General features: G+C 34.9%; 2 protein-coding genes, 1 long non-coding RNA gene and 1 other non-coding gene across 4 annotated transcripts; all 4 read left to right on the forward strand.

The window, feature by feature from the left end:
- Nucleotides 1-362: 362 nt before the first annotated feature.
- LOC141847532 (putative 6-phosphogluconolactonase 4, chloroplastic) lies at nt 363-1909 on the forward strand. The gene is made up of 3 exons (XM_074735587.1): nt 363-584; nt 669-804; nt 1267-1909. Exons 1-3 carry the CDS (start codon nt 406-408, stop codon nt 1753-1755), a joined length of 804 nt encoding a protein of 267 aa, XP_074591688.1. The 5' UTR covers nt 363-405; the 3' UTR covers nt 1756-1909.
- A 3633-nt stretch (nt 1910-5542) lies between these two features.
- Nucleotides 5543-6139, forward strand: LOC141847172 (uncharacterized). Its single transcript, XR_012603405.1, has 3 exons — nt 5543-5592; nt 5686-5787; nt 5892-6139. It is a non-coding gene; the product is annotated as an uncharacterized LOC141847172 (long non-coding RNA).
- A 4465-nt stretch (nt 6140-10604) lies between these two features.
- TRNAT-CGU (transfer RNA threonine (anticodon CGU)) lies at nt 10605-10676 on the forward strand. The gene has a single exon. It is a non-coding gene; the product is annotated as a tRNA-Thr (tRNA).
- Nucleotides 10677-11410: 734 nt separating this feature from the next.
- Nucleotides 11411-15380, forward strand: LOC141848116 (uncharacterized). The gene is made up of 6 exons (XM_074736235.1): nt 11411-11793; nt 12510-12618; nt 13539-13630; nt 13758-14016; nt 14590-14733; nt 15044-15380. Exons 1-6 carry the CDS (start codon nt 11453-11455, stop codon nt 15137-15139), a joined length of 1041 nt encoding a protein of 346 aa, XP_074592336.1. The 5' UTR covers nt 11411-11452; the 3' UTR covers nt 15140-15380.
- The last annotated feature ends 259 nt before the right edge of the window (nt 15381-15639 follow it).

Below are 15639 nucleotides of genomic sequence, written 5' to 3' on the forward strand. Positions count from 1 at the left end.
ATTAAAATCGTAGAACAGTGACGTCATGATATCTTTGGAGACGTAACAATTGTGCTATTTTTGGGACATGGAGTGGTGGACAGTCCTGTTCCTTGTCTCGAACGAGACAGGATTAAGTCTGCCTCCTTGCCGTATTCCGTGTAGTGGCCGACACAGGGAATCAGTGAGTGGATTCGTGAATTACGTAAGATGGATTGATATGCAATTGGTCGATCATATTTCATCTTAGAAGTCATTCCATCACCGCTCCTTGTCTTATCAACGGTCCACAATGAATCAGCAGGAAATGAGTGCCCTGGTGATCCTGAGTTCGCGCTATATAACGAGGTCGACGACCGCAACGCCGCCGTCGCTGCGCCTTCGGTTCTCGGAAGAAATCGCAGGCCGCAGTCTCCTCACTGTGCTATGGCTGCTGCGGAGGCGACCCCCGAGCAGCGGAAGCAGGCTTTGCTGGTGTTCGATAGCGAGGAGGAAGTCTCCGTCTCCCTGGCCAAGTACACGGCGGAGTTGTCGGAGAAGTTCGTACGCGAGAAAGGGGCCTTCACTGCTGTTCTCTCCGGTGGAACCCTCATTGAAACCCTAAGGTACGGGGTTGTTGTTTTACGGTTGTGGCGGCTTTCCACAATGGAAAATGTAAAAAAAAAAAAAAACTTTTTTTTTTGTTTCAGGAAATTGACGGAACCGCCGTATTTGGAGTCGGTGGATTGGGCTAAATGGCACGTCTTCTGGGTGGATGAGCGAGTGGTGCCTAAGGATCACAAGGACAGTAACTACAAGTTGGCATTTGATGGATTTCTGTCCAAGGTACTAAATAACCAAGCAAATTGGATTCAGTGAATTCTGCTATGCTACATGATTATAGTCACCCATGATCACTTCCCTAGTTCTTTTAATTGTATATGAACTAGTAGCTTGAATTGCTGGTGACGAAATAGATTAGTACATCTATGATTTCAGAAAGATAAAATCACAGCTTCAGTAGGTTCAATTTGTTGATATAGGAATGACATTCTTAGTTTGAACTGACCGACATACCAAAGCTAGTTAGAATGCTTTTATTAATCCATATATAGTGGATTTTAAAAATTGAAGAATATATGCAATTTGTTTGTTCTGCGTTTACAACTTCCTTTTTGATGATAGACCAAATGTTTTAAATGATAGTGTGTTTCATTAGCCATGTTATTATAAGCAAGTACGCATTCTTTGATATCATAATATTGTGTGGGGTTTGCTAGCTACTCACTTTTAGTTGCTTATTGACAGGTTGCTATTCCCCCAAATCAAGTTTATGCAATCAACGACACATTATCAGCAGAGGGCGCTGCCGAAGACTATGAGACTGTGTTGAAGCATTTGGTCAATGTGGGGTTGCTGCCATTATCATCTGTGACAGGATACCCTGTGTTTGATCTCATGTTGTTGGGAATGGGACCAGATGGTCATATTGCTTCTCTTTTTCCTGGCCACCCTCTCCTCAATGAACGAGAGAAGTGGGTGACCTTCATAAAGGATTCTCCAAAGCCACCACCAGAAAGAATTACATTCACGTTACCTGTGATTAAATCATCTGCTTATGTTGCAATGGTGGTCACTGGAGCTGGGGAAGTTCATGCTGTTTCAAAAGCTCTTGGTAGTGAGAAAAGCTCATCTGATTTGCTTCCTGTGGAGATGGCTTCCCTTGAAGATGGTGAATTCACTTGGTTTACTGATAAAGCAGCAGTCTCCATGCTTAAAGATAAGGCAAGCATATAGAACCATGTAAGTATTTCAAGGTTTTTTGCAGTATTCTGAATTTGAATAACTTATCTGGATGAGTTCTTATGTCCAGTTGTCTGTGTATGTCTTTGTACACTTTAAGTGTAACCCTATAACTGTTATACTAATTATGTTTTATATTTCTTCCATCTGTCTTTGAGATCTTTGCTAAGTTAATTATGATATCACTATACTGTCATGGGTTGAATTTGTTGCTACGAGTCTTGACAGTCCAACTAAAGGTGATGATTACCACATCTTGCATGAAGAAGACATTTTGAAAAACTTACATGTTTTTTGTTCATATTTATTAACTAATTCACTAGACTGGTATGGTTGATTGCAAAGTTGTATATGTTACCTAGATGTTTGTTAGTGGCATTTGGTTATTAAAGCACCTATGTGGATAATGATTCTTCATAAAAGTTCCTGTAAATCATTCTAAGGTGATATCACATGCTGGAATATATACTCTTGCAAGATGATATCACCACACTGTCACCACTTTTCAACTGATGTAAAAAAGATGACTTTGTGGTTACCTATTTTTCTTGAAATGATGTTCAACTAGAATTCTTAGCCTATGAGATGGCCTAAATGAAACTACAAGCAAAACAAAATTACTGATTTAAGCACTAACTACAAGTAAGACAGGCATCATTCATCATACCTAGAAGAAAATTCATACTATGGTGAATCATGTGCCAAGCTTATCTGTTTCTTGACTGCACTTTGCACAAGTGAAGAATGTGGTTTCTCTTCATGAGGTATTTTGATCCCTCCTAAATAGAGGATTTTGATATGGATGGCCTAAATGAAACTACAGGCAAAACAAAATTACTGATTTAATCACTGACTACAAGTAAGACAGGCATCATTCATCATATCTAGAAGAAAATTCATACTATGGTGAATCATGTGCCAAACTTATCTGTTTCTTGACTGCAGTTTGCACAAGTGAAGAATGTGGTTTCTCTTCATGAGGTATTTTAATCCCTCCTAAATAGAGGATTTTGATATGGCAAAGATAACAACACTATGCTTATAATTGATAATTATTACTCGATTAAATTGATATTAAATAGTGTGTGTTCATTATTTGGATAAAGATTATTCTAAAATGATGCTTGTAAATTAGAAAATAAATATAAAAATAAAATAGAAATATTTGAGCATTCCTAAAATCTCCAACAAAAGAAACATAATGTTAGCTTAGCCTAAGACCATATGCTTTCTTCACGGTGGTAAACACGCAGTGGGTGTGTTGATAACTAATTTGGAAGACAACCTTTTGCATATCTTTTTTGTAGGAGGTTGACCAACCTTTCCTTTTGGTTCATCTATACTTCTCGAATTTATTTGATGGTCAATGGAAAACTTCTATGAAATTAGATTGATGACCTTCAGAACTTCTATAGGACTAGATTAATCACCTTCAAATGAATAAAAGATAGAAATATCTAGACACTTAAGTTCTAACAAATCCCCTAAAGTTGCTATATATATATATTAATATATATATATATATATATATATATATATATACGGTTTTGATATGCCGCGCGACAAATCCTGCGCACCCGTCCGCGACTTCTCCGACGTTCGCTGCTTCTCCGCCACTGTTCACCGTCGTCCGACCACCAACGGCCGCCGGACCGGATGCGTTGGAAGGCCAACTGGCCGGCGCTCCGGCCGGACCCGGATTCCCGCCGGATTGTGGCCGGAATCCGGCCGAAATCCGGCCAGAAACGTGACAGAGCCTCTGTTGGGCGATTCCGGCCGAAATCGGCCGGAATCCGGCCGATTTCGGCCGGAATCGCCCAACAGGCGCTGTTGGCCGATTCCGGCAGAAATCGGCCGAAATCCGGCCGAATCACGGCCGGAGACCGGCCGCGGTCGACGCGCCCGGCGCCGGCGCGTCGACCGCGGCCGGTCTCCGGCCGTGATCGCCGGATTCCGGCCGATTTCCGCTGAAAGCGCCGAACAGATCCTCTGTCACGTTTCTGGCCGGAATCCGGCCGGAATCCGATGCCAATGTGTGCGCCGTCGAGTTGTGATTCCAACGAGTCCGAAATTGCGGCCAACGGTGATCGGACGGCGACGAACGGCGACGATGAATGAAGGGAGGTCGGCTGTCGCGGAGGCTGTCGCGCGGCGTTTGTCGCGCGGCATATCATTCCTATATATATATATATATATATATATATATATATATTGAATTCAGAGCAAGAAGATCATATAATAATTTTGAACAAAATTGTAATATGATCTTAAGATTACTATATAGTTTTAAATCATTCAAAATTCACACAGAACAATTTTGAGTCTTCCAAGTTGTTATATGTTTTTTATTTTAAATATAGAATATTTTTAAGATCATCGAATAGTAGTTTTAGATAAAATTATTATAAAATCGTTATGAAGTAAAAAAATAATAGAGGATTAAGAAAGAAAAAAATTATTATAAATAAAAATAAAAAAAATTTCAAAGTAGAATAATATTGTAAACCGGTTCTTTAAATAGAATAAAAGGTAAAAATAAAAAAACTTTTTTTTATTAGAATAGTCAATTGGACTTTTTTTATTTATTATTAAAATAATACTTCATCTCCCACTGTCATCCATTTAGATTGGATTTGCAGGAATGATCCTCATTGTTATTAATGTTGGATTAAAATTTTATTAATATATTTAAAAATAGGTCCAAATGAGTCCGTCCATACGAGTTGTAGGTCTAGACGAGTCAATCCGTAGTGAACTTGAGTTAACCTGCATGTTAAAAAAAAATCTAAAATTAACTAAACTAGAAAATTTAATTATTTTTTATTTATTTATGATGGACTCGTGCACTGCACCTAACTCTTAATTTATTATGAATTGGATTGGAAATTTTTCAACCCACCCTCACCTTATAAGGTGAGGGATTTTGGGCTTGTCCTGCTGGCCCGTCTAGCTACTCTAACCTTAATGCATATTTTTTTAAAATATTTTTATTTTTGATGCAGTTATATAAATATTATAACTATGTAACAGTTATCATCTTATAATTGTTATAACATAATATTATTAATGTTAATTAGAATTATAATATTTATATTATAATGATTATGGATCATAATTGTTATAAACATCGAATAAAGATATTTTTTTAAAAAAATGATAAAAATTATTTTTCAAGTTTATAAATACAAAAAATATTTATGAATAAAAACTAAAAAAACACACACAAAGGTAAAAGATTAAAATGAAATTACGATCCACTCAATATTTTGGAGGTGGCTTTTGAGTAAATAAATTTAGAGTTGTAAATGAATTAAAAGTTTGATATTTGATTTAATAAAAATTTATTTATATTTATTTAATATATAAAAAATTAATTATATGAATAAATTTAAATAATTTATTAAATTAAATAAATAAATTTAAATATATATATAATTTATTAATATTTATGAAAAAAATTATAAATGATTCATCAATAAATAAAGATTATAAATCATATTCATTAATAAATTTTTAAAATTAAAAAAATTAAAAAATATATAAATTAAAATTTTTTAAACTAATCAAACTAATTAAATTTTTTAAAAAATAAAATAACTGAATCTATAAAATATTAATTAATTTAATTTTTATTAAATTAATTAAAATAATTAAAATTTTTAAATATTATAAAAACTTTATTAATTAATTTAATTAAAATATTTATAAATTTATTTATTTAAAAATTTATAAATTATATTTTGTATTTTAATTAATTTGATTTATTCGATATATTCAATTTAATTGAATTATTCAACATCTGCTACTCAAATAACTTCAACTACTACTGATGTAATCCCTCATATTTTATCAAGTTCATTTTATTCAAAATTTCAAGACATCCTATGGCTTGCTACTTATCTTTGTTTTCCAACACTTCAATAGGCTTCTACTCGTTCAACAAATGGTATATCAACTACTCCACAAGCTCAGAATACAGCAACAAATACTCAATCGAACTCCTTGCCATCAACCCAAGGTTTCACAGTAAGCTCAAGTCCCTCCTACCTTTTCCCTTCTCTAGTAGTTCAAGGATTCAATTGCTTAAGGTCGCATCAGATAAAATATTTTTGGTATATGTCAATCTCCAGGATACAAGTTCAATCACTTCACCAACAACTCCATCTACTGATACAACACCAAGTAATGCTCAACAGAATTCAACTACTGAGCATTCAAAGCAACAAGAGGAGAGAGCTCAGCCAGAGACTCCTCCAACAGACTCTCCTAATGAATCCAGTAACTGAGAAAACAATTTCCATGTACTTCGACTGCTACCTGAATTACTTTTTTTCAGTTAATGAACCTTATTGTTGTTTCTGGCTTTGCTGTCAGTTTATCTACCAATATGAAACTTAGCACTTGGTGTGACGATATTCTAATAACTTCTGTTTGTGTAGTTGATCACTAATAGCATTCAATATCTTAAACACTTCGTAGGTAGGCTTTCAGACTATTTAACTGAAATAAAGGGATGAAATATTTATTTATTACAAGAAAACAATTTTATTGAAAAAGTGGCCACTATCTCCTACAATTATAGAGAATAACTTTTTGGAACTACCTCAAAACCACTACAATCATTTCATCTCATTTTCATTGTTCTCAACAAGAGATTGAACTATCTTTTGATGCCTGATCAGCCATCATGTTAAGAATCAATGTCACTAATAATTAATCTGTACAATTGCCCTTCTACTTTTACAATAACATCTTCCATAACTGTTAAAAGTATCTGCACTGTTGAAGCTCTATTTGAACTATAGGAGTGCACTCCAGTTCTTCTAACCTCTACCAATGGTTGAAAAAGAACTGGGAAAAGGAGTACAATTTCACAGTCCCAATGCTAACTTTGGGTTAGGATTTTGGGAGTCTAATAGAACATCTGAAACTGGTGATCCTGTCGGCTGAAAACCTACCGTTTAGATTGCGAGGAAAAGAAACTGGGCCTTGGCATTGTTCAATCAAGGAAGAATTTGGTCCCACAAGGAAGAACATGTTCAATCAATCCGTTGAGCAGCAATTTCCCGTCCAAACGGGACCAAGTTTTGCAGCAAATCGTGCCAAGCTCGAGGCATATGCAAGCTTCATGTAAAGTCCGACCTGATTGACATTGAGACACCATCAACTTTGTTAGCAGATGATTTATCGATATATTATGTCATGGTATCCAAGATCTAAAAGGGTCAAAAGTATGACTATCACAAAGTATAGTTATAAGGATGTTGGTCTTGAAAGAATCTTCCAACTCTGAAAGTTGCAGTGAATATAACTATCAATCTTCCAACACAAAATTTGAGAAGTTCGTTCGAACTATGAGCTTGGGTATTGCGAAGGCCACATGTTTTGGTTCTTGTTCATTGTCATCATTTTCTTGTCTTAGATTGTCAAAATTCTTTTTTGCTAGTTCTTGAATGGCTCGACCCTATACAGACCAAATACCTATCAACATAGAAATAATACAGTGCATATGTCAATGCTGAAAAATCAATGAAACAAACAGATAAACAGCTGACACCTGTCTGTGGTAGATTGTTCTGCAAATCATGAAACATAAAGTAAAAAATGTTTTCAGGCTAGTACAAATGCAAAATTTTCAGATAGGGAAGGTTACTTCATATATGCATCATGCTAACCATGAAGGGCCTCAAGAAGAAATGTCCAAACCTCAAAGGACAACAAATGAAGTATAATATGATAAAAACAGTACTACGGCAGCAGAAGAAACAAGCTACAACATTGTTATCTTACCATTTTCAAGCATGAGAAGACAATGGGATGAATGAAGTTTGATGTACACACCAATACTTTTAAGATAATTCATAATTACACTACTAGTAACTACATTCTAATACATTCTTTTATTCCATCAATATAATTACACATCATATATGCCATTGCTACTCATCAATCACAAATATAATCAGTAGATTCTCCATTTATTTTCTGAAAACCATCCACATGAATTGTTCTGGAACCCCCTTTCATAAGATTTTTCTAAATCTTAAAACACTAATGCACTATGTTACTAAATATGATGAGCACAGAGTAGATAAGAAAAGATGTAAGGTAACCACTATTGGATGGTGCAGTCTGCAGTGTTGTTTCCTTCTACCAATTTCAGAATGTATCTTTCTCTTGCTAAGCTTCTTAGATATGGTAATAAAATCCATGTTGATAGCAACCGGCCAATTAGAGTAGCGCAAAGATATGATTACCATAGAAAAATGGTTCATTGTTACTTGTGAAAGGTTCTCTAACGTCTTAATCAATTGGAGATTAAAACATCAAAAGAGCAATATTTAGACAAATCAAAGTTTTTGAGTCATGCTTGACTAAATAACTTGTAGCATCAGGAAGCCGAAAAAAAATGATTAGAGATTGAAGATTGAAGATTGAACAAAAGAAATCCAAGTGATTAATTGGATCTTTTAGCTTGTGTTTCACTTTTTAGTTATTATACTTTTCTACGAGATGACTTCATTCTTTCTAGAAGTATTATTGGCTTTTCATGATACACTAGTTTCCCCTGATCAACATCCACACAGTATCATTACATATGCAAGCAAATATGGCAGCATAGGGAAGTGCCCATGGAGATCTATGATACCAAAAGTTCTTAGGAAAAAAAAAACTTACCACAGTTAACAGTGGCAACATATAAATTGCTACCATATGCTTGCACAAAGTAAGTTCTATTAATCATCTAACATATTATTATTAAAGGACAACAATACTATATACTTATACCAATGCTACACTAAAAAACAACTGCTATTTGTTAGATATGCAAAGTCATACACCAATAAACCAACATGCAAGCTGTCTCATCTAAGGAACATATTTTATGTTGTACTGTAACATGATATAAACTTACTTTGGGGAACAAGTGTAGCCATCAATACTTCGGAATGACTAAAATATTAATAGCTATTGTTGCTTCCATTTGTTTTATCCCATTTAACAATAATCAGAATGCGCCAAATCTATTAATCATATAGGCTCTAGTCGGGGTTGATTCATCATCGAAAGATGGAAAAGGTCAAAGAGGGGCAACTACATAGAAGCAATCAACACTGTGTAAGTAGCAGAACTCTTGGGTTTGCCATTGAACTCAATAAGAACCAAAAATAATTTGCATCGGCATAGAAGCAAGATAGCAATATCAAGCATGCGGCTTCTTAGTAATAGTTGGAAAAAAAAAATACAAAGCAGGTATTTACCTATGTCAATCCATGGGATATAAGTATGTGTGAACGAACGACACAATTCACTACTTCTGTAAAAGAATTCCTTGTTTTACATAAGAATGTACACAAAATCACTTGTGTATCAATGTACGATAAAAGGAAAAGGAAAACGGATTGTGCACAAAATATCATGACAGGAAACTATGAATTGTTAGTATTTCCAAAAGCATATGGTATGTGATCCAACAAATATATAGCGCATATGCGGTGAATATTAAAATATGTATATTAACCAAAATATCTATTATAAAAACACAATATAGTATATTTATCATCGCATCCATTTCATATGTTCATATAAGAATAAAATGTGTCAATCATACAATGAAAGCACATGGATAGAACATGTTAATCAATATTAATTGATCCAAATAAGATTTTTTAACTGCATATGCAGATTGCACATTTCATATGCAGACTATGTACTCATTTTGCAATCCCCTTCAAAATCTTGCCTGGGCAGCCCAAGCATAGGTTTCTGAAAACCATGAACAATGTTGACTTTCTAGTTAGACAATGTTCATTTCTTGTTCAGTCCCAGTCTTCATTTTCAGCATGATGAGGACTATCTCAAAAGACAAAGAAACTTGCTGATAACTGCAAAGTGAATTAGATACTTGGCAAAAATCAGTACAAGAGTTAGCTAACGTGCAAGCTAATGAGAAAGAAGGAACCAGAGGCTCTTATCTGTATCACCTCCAAAAGGGAAGAAATGTAAAGGAGTTCATCTACATTTTAACTTTTGATGTATCTAGAATTGCTTGTTATTTAATAAGGATTTCTTGGAAAAAGGGATCACAAAGAAAGAACACCATTGGATAAGCATAACAAAATGCAGCAGCTTCTAAAGCAATTTGGTCAATACATATGTCAGTAAGTAGTAGAAAACGATTTGGCATTCAAATATTCTTAGTAACTGACCTCGAACTGCTCCAGGTAGCCATAAATTCCATCTGAAACTTTCTTCCTGACGGTAGCAAAATCCATGTGATGCTTGATAATGCCATGGTAATCTGGAACCGTACCAGACAGTAAATCCGCACTAGATTTGCCACCCAAGCCTCTGATAATACCACTAATTGTCTCCGGACCACGAAATTCCCAATTTACTCTCCAAGGATCTACATTCCAGCAGTCAAACTCCCTGGGGATCATTCCGGACGAGCCCGACCTTTCGGGTTCTTCCATCGTTCAATTCGGAGCGGGCAGCAGCCGAATCAGCGTTAGGGTTGTCGGCAATCCGAAGAACGGGGCGGAGCTTCTTCTCCCGCCTCCCCTGGTCGGAATCTTCGTGATCGCCTGCCGTTCTGCGATTGTCGTCATCAGAGCTAGGATCGCGGTGCTGCTCCTGCTGGAGGCGGAGGCTGCGGCGCTGGAGGTCCAATTCTTCGTCTTCCTTGTCGTCGCGGGCGCCTTCGCGTTGCCCATTCCGTAAGCCCCGCTCATTCTCTCTCCCCCTCCTCTATCGCTCCGAAGCATACGTCGCACGTGATGCTCGGTGTTACGGATGGTAATATACACTAAGATTATTTCATGCAAACTATTAAAGCAGCTGCTTCCATAGCATAGTGGTAGTGCGTTCGCTTCGTAAGCGAAAGGTCGCGAGTTCGATCCTCGCTGGGAGCTCTTTATATTTATTACGGTTTCATAATTTTAAATTTGCAATTATTTTTATTTTTATCGTTCGATTAATTACAATATTTCTCAACTGTTCTATATATTTTTTAAAAAAATATTAATTTATTATATTTTTAAATGGGCGGTTGAAATTAAATACGACTTTATCGTCCGACCGTAAAGGTGGGTGTCCTTTGCTATAGAATAATGAATATTAAAATTAAATTAAATTAATTAAAATTGAATTAAATTTTTTTAAATTAATTAGACCGATCAAATTATTAAATAAAAATAATTTTTATAATAATTAATTTAATTAAAAATTTATAAATTTATTTATTATATATATATTTTTAATTAATTTGATTTATTTTATATATTCAATTTAATTGAATTAAAAATTTTAAAATCAGATCAAATTAATTAAATTAATTAATTTTTTTAAAATAATAATTATAATTTTGAAAATTTTAAAAAATTAAATAAATTTAAATAGGAACTCGATACGATAACTAAGTAAGCGGATCAAATGACAGTCGATTTAAAGTCAAACTCAAATTTATAAAAAAAATAAACTAAATTAAATTAAATTTAAATAATCATATTTGATTTTAAATAAATTTGAACACCAACTAATTTAGGGTTTAAATAACCCAAAATTAGAAAAAAAATAGAATAAATAAATAAAATAAAACCGTACGATTGGGCCACTTTTAGTCATTTTCATTCGCATTGCCGTCTCTAGTTGGAAAATCCCTCTCTCTCTCTCTCTCTTCGTCTCATCCATGGAGGCGCTTCTTTGCAACAAGCTCAGTGATCCCACCGTCGCAATCTCGGACTCCTCCCCCATCGCCGTCTCCAGATCACATCCCGTCCCCGCGATCGCCTCTCCCACATCTGTCCGTGTCCGAATCGCGGCCACCAGTATCAACTACGCCAACTACCTACAGATACTTGGCCGCTACCAGGAGAAGCTGCCCCTTCCGTTCGTCCCCGGGTCGGACTACTCCGGCGTCGTTGAATCGGTTGGAAGCGCTGTCTCCACGGTGAAGATCGGGGATAAAGTTTGCTCCATGGCCACATCCGACTCCTTTTGCGAGTTCATCGTCACGGACGAAAAGGAATTGTGAGCTTCTTTTCTATTCTTTGCGCTTCTTTCCTTTTTGATCAATTTTTAGGCTAAAAATATGGATCTAGCAAGAGTTATGAATATTTTCCTTTCAACCTTTCTCCTTTAATCGACTTTTCTTGAGATATTTATTTATTTGTTTGTTTTAAAAAAAAAAACTTTCACGGGAATTCAGTTTAATAAAAATAAGAAAAAAAATAAATTTTTGATATGATATCTCATATCTGATTTTACCTCTATAGTGTAGTGTATTCATAAACCGAAGCACATTACTACTAAACCCAAATGGTGTTGAAATGTGAACAGAAATCATGAATTTAGTGGAAAGTATACCTGAAAATTATAGCCGAATGTGTTGAATATTATTTAGATATATTATAAATTCTTTTTGTTTATTATTTTCCACAAAATCCTAAGCCTTTTTCATTAAAATCGAATTGTCTTAAATGAGGTAATCATAAAAAATGATCTAGAGTTTGTTGATTTGGGTTGTGCTTATGCAGGTGTTGCTCTTGAAATGTCATTCTAGTGTCATGATGCATCCGAGCATGCTGTGCTAGATGATAACAGATTTGTCTTGCTATTTAATAGAATGTTGGAGACGTTTTTTTTTTTTGAAGATTATACATTCACATTATGTGTCATGCAAAAGTTCATAGATGGACTTTTTTTGGTTTATTCTGGCTGACATTTCTAAATTTTTTTGAGAGAAGATTCTTAGTACCTGATGGATGTGACTTAGTCGCTGCTGGTGCTTTACCAGTCGCATACGGGACTTCACATTTGGCACTTGTTCATAGAGCACAGCTGAAACCTGGTCAGGTTGGAGGCTTTTGCCTTGAATTCTTTCACTTAGTATGATTTGAACAAAATATTAGAATCTGACATATACTGCATTTGAGAGTAATGTGGTTTTATTTTTCTATTATGGAATTTATTCAAATAAAATTTTAAATTTGACAGATATTGCATTGGAGTGTAATATGATTTTATTTTTCTGTTAAGGAATTGACTTGAATTTGCCTCTCATAGTCTCATGCTTATGTTAACATCTTCTTATAACATGCAGTAGGCATGTGCTTTTGATAGCTGAGAAATACAGATTGATGCCTGTCATTGAATCATTAGCATTGCTGAATTTGTTAAACTTGTGAAACTAGGAAACAAATCTTCAGAACAATTACACTGAGGACAAATGACTAGTTTCATTTTTTTTGTTTAATATTGCCGACTAGTAGTGCATTGTATGCAACTGAAATTTCTACCTTTTCTGCTTGTATGGAGTAGTAGTGGTGCAGGAGATCCAATCGTCAATTTCAGTATCCAGACTAGGATACAAGTATCTAATATTGGTGTAGATCTAAACATATGATACAACTTTTTTTTTTTACACACAATCAATAACGGATGTGTTAACTCACAGTTATGGTGACCGAGCATCAATATCTGTAATGGATATGGAAGGAATAGATGAAGAGTCCAACACACAACAGTATAGCATAGTCATATAATCTTTTCTTTCCCCTGTCAAATGTGAAGTAATACTGTCAGCATGGATGCTAGTTTCCTGTCCGATATCTGAAATCTTTGGTAATGGTCCAATAACATTTGCAACCTTTGGCTTATGGGACAAACTCAGTATAACTTATCTACTGCAAAAAATATGTCAGTGCTTCTACTTGATTATCATTTATTGAACTTCGAATTGTTTGGTGGCGATATCCATGAATGGAAAATTGCAGGTACTCCTTGTCCTTGGGGCAGCTGGTGGTGTTGGATTGTCAGCTGTGCAGATAGGAAAAGTTTGTGGAGCCATTGTTATTGCCGTAGCAAGGTTTTTGTTTTTAAAAAAAATTTAACCATTGCACTTTGCATTTCTTGAGCCTTCTCCCATAATATATTTCACTCGTCTCAATGCCAAGCAGTATAATATTCAACTCCAACTGAACTATGCATCTTAGGGGTGATGAAAAGGTGAGATTTCTCCAGTCACTAGGTGTTGATTATGTTGTTGACTTGAGCAAGGGAAATATCATCGAGAGTGTGAAGAATTTTCTCAAGACGAGAAATCTGAAAGGAGTTGATGTTCTATATGATCCTGTCGGGGGTAAACTCACAAAAGAAAGCATGAAGCTTTTGAACTGGGGAGCAAATATTCTTATCATAGGATTTGCAAGTGGTGAAATTCCAGTCATCCCAGCAAACATTGCCCTTGTGAAGGTACTAATTGTAGCTTAGCTACGTTAGTTGAACACGTGTGGCGACATTCTTTCATTCATTTCCTTCTGAGAATTTGTTTGTGACGTTGCATTTCCTGATTAACTGTGATTTCTGATATCTAGATATTTTGTTTCTTTTACTTAAATTCTGATCTAGTTTTGTTGCCGTTAAACACAAACTATGATTTCGGCCTTAAGATTTGGTACAAATACAACATTCTTGCTCCACTCTGATTTGTTATTTGCAAATAATTTTACCCCCCTTTTGCTAATCCGGATTAAGCTTTCTGGCAATTGAATTTTGATTCTATGCCTTTGAATTAGGTACACACTGATCTTGTTGAGAGCATCCTCCTATTTGGAGGGATATGACTTCATAGTTATCCACAGTTTGCTCATGACTCATATTTAATCATTTCGATATATATTCACATTCTTATGAACCACTTTACTGCTTTTTATTATATTGATAAAGAAACTGTCAAATTTCTTCAAGTATTACCAAAACAGCGTTAACATGTCGTTTTCTTGTAAATTTATTGGCGCTAACTCGTTCTTGTGCAATTTTGATCAGAACTGGACAGTTCATGGTCTCTACTGGGGCAGTTACAACCTACATAATCCACAACTATTGAGAGACTCTCTCGGAGAGCTGCTATCCTGGTTATCAAATGGCTCGATATCTATTCACATATCTCATTCCTATAGTTTACACGAGGTCCATACTCTTTCAACTCAGCTACCAAAATAATTTGCAGTGTACTCACTTTTCTTCTTCTTCCATGTGACTTGTGAATGTCTGGTTAATGCCGGTTAATTTAGATTATCAAAATAGCAGCTCATTTTTTTGCTCCCCTGAATGAGTTCTTCAGCCTTTCTGCAAGTTGAACTACATTCAAGGACAGAGCATAATCCCCAAAACAACAACAACAACAAAAAAGATGAACACAACAAACATTTCCTTGATGATAAGTTTTTGTTGCTCCTGCTAGAATTTTTATTAGATTAATTTCTTTTTTGTCCAACAGGCAAATCTAGCTTTTGCTGCTATTAAAGACAGGAAAGCTATTGGCAAAGTGATGGTTATTCCTGGCAATTCCAGTGTAGGAAGATCAAAGCTATAATGTCCCAGTGGATTGTGTCACTTGCAATATAGGAAAGTTCTTGGCAAATCAAACATGCAAAAATCTGTTTGATATCATGCTCCATCTCTTGTCATAGTTAATCTAGTAAATTAAGGAAATGTTTGTTAGTGTGATTGCTAATACTTCGACTAAGACTAAAAATTTAGTGTTTCTGCACTAAGTTTGGCATGGAGAAGTTATGATTGATCTGTGACAGCTTATTTCAATAATTTTTTTTTCACTTTGAATTTTTTTTTAAACTTTGGATAAGTTATTATTGATTAATAAAGTTATTAATATTTATGTTTCTAAAAGGACTTTAACTAGTCTAATTTTTTTTCTCTTAAGTGTATTACATGTTTAAAAATAAAATAGTTATTAATTAATATTGCCATCAATTAGTGGGTGTGTGTGAGAATTTTGGCTACCATTAATTAGTAGCTAATTGGATGAGATTAGATTATCTCATATCGATATGAGAAGTATGTAAATTCAAACCT

The sequence above is a fragment of the Curcuma longa genome, chromosome 16 (assembly GCF_044706935.1).
Source record: "Curcuma longa cultivar G26 ecotype Majalengka, Jawa Barat chromosome 16, ITB_CL_G26_1.1, whole genome shotgun sequence".
Classification (NCBI taxonomy): Eukaryota; Viridiplantae; Streptophyta; class Magnoliopsida; order Zingiberales; family Zingiberaceae; genus Curcuma; species Curcuma longa.

Bases quoted from the DNA above. Each gene is read 5' to 3' on its own strand.
- LOC141848116 (XM_074736235.1), top strand. From the start codon at position 11,453: ATGGAGGCGCTTCTTTGCAACAAGCTCAGTGATCCCACCGTCGCAATC. The intron at 11,794-12,509 runs GTGAGCTTCTTT...TTTTGAGAGAAG, and splicing joins GTCACGGACGAAAAGGAATT to ATTCTTAGTACCTGATGGAT. The intron at 12,619-13,538 runs GTTGGAGGCTTT...GGAAAATTGCAG, and splicing joins CACAGCTGAAACCTGGTCAG to GTACTCCTTGTCCTTGGGGC.
- LOC141847532 (XM_074735587.1), top strand. From the start codon at position 406: ATGGCTGCTGCGGAGGCGACCCCCGAGCAGCGGAAGCAGGCTTTGCTG. The intron at 585-668 runs GTACGGGGTTGT...TTTTTGTTTCAG, and splicing joins ACCCTCATTGAAACCCTAAG to GAAATTGACGGAACCGCCGT. The intron at 805-1,266 runs GTACTAAATAAC...GCTTATTGACAG, and splicing joins TTGATGGATTTCTGTCCAAG to GTTGCTATTCCCCCAAATCA.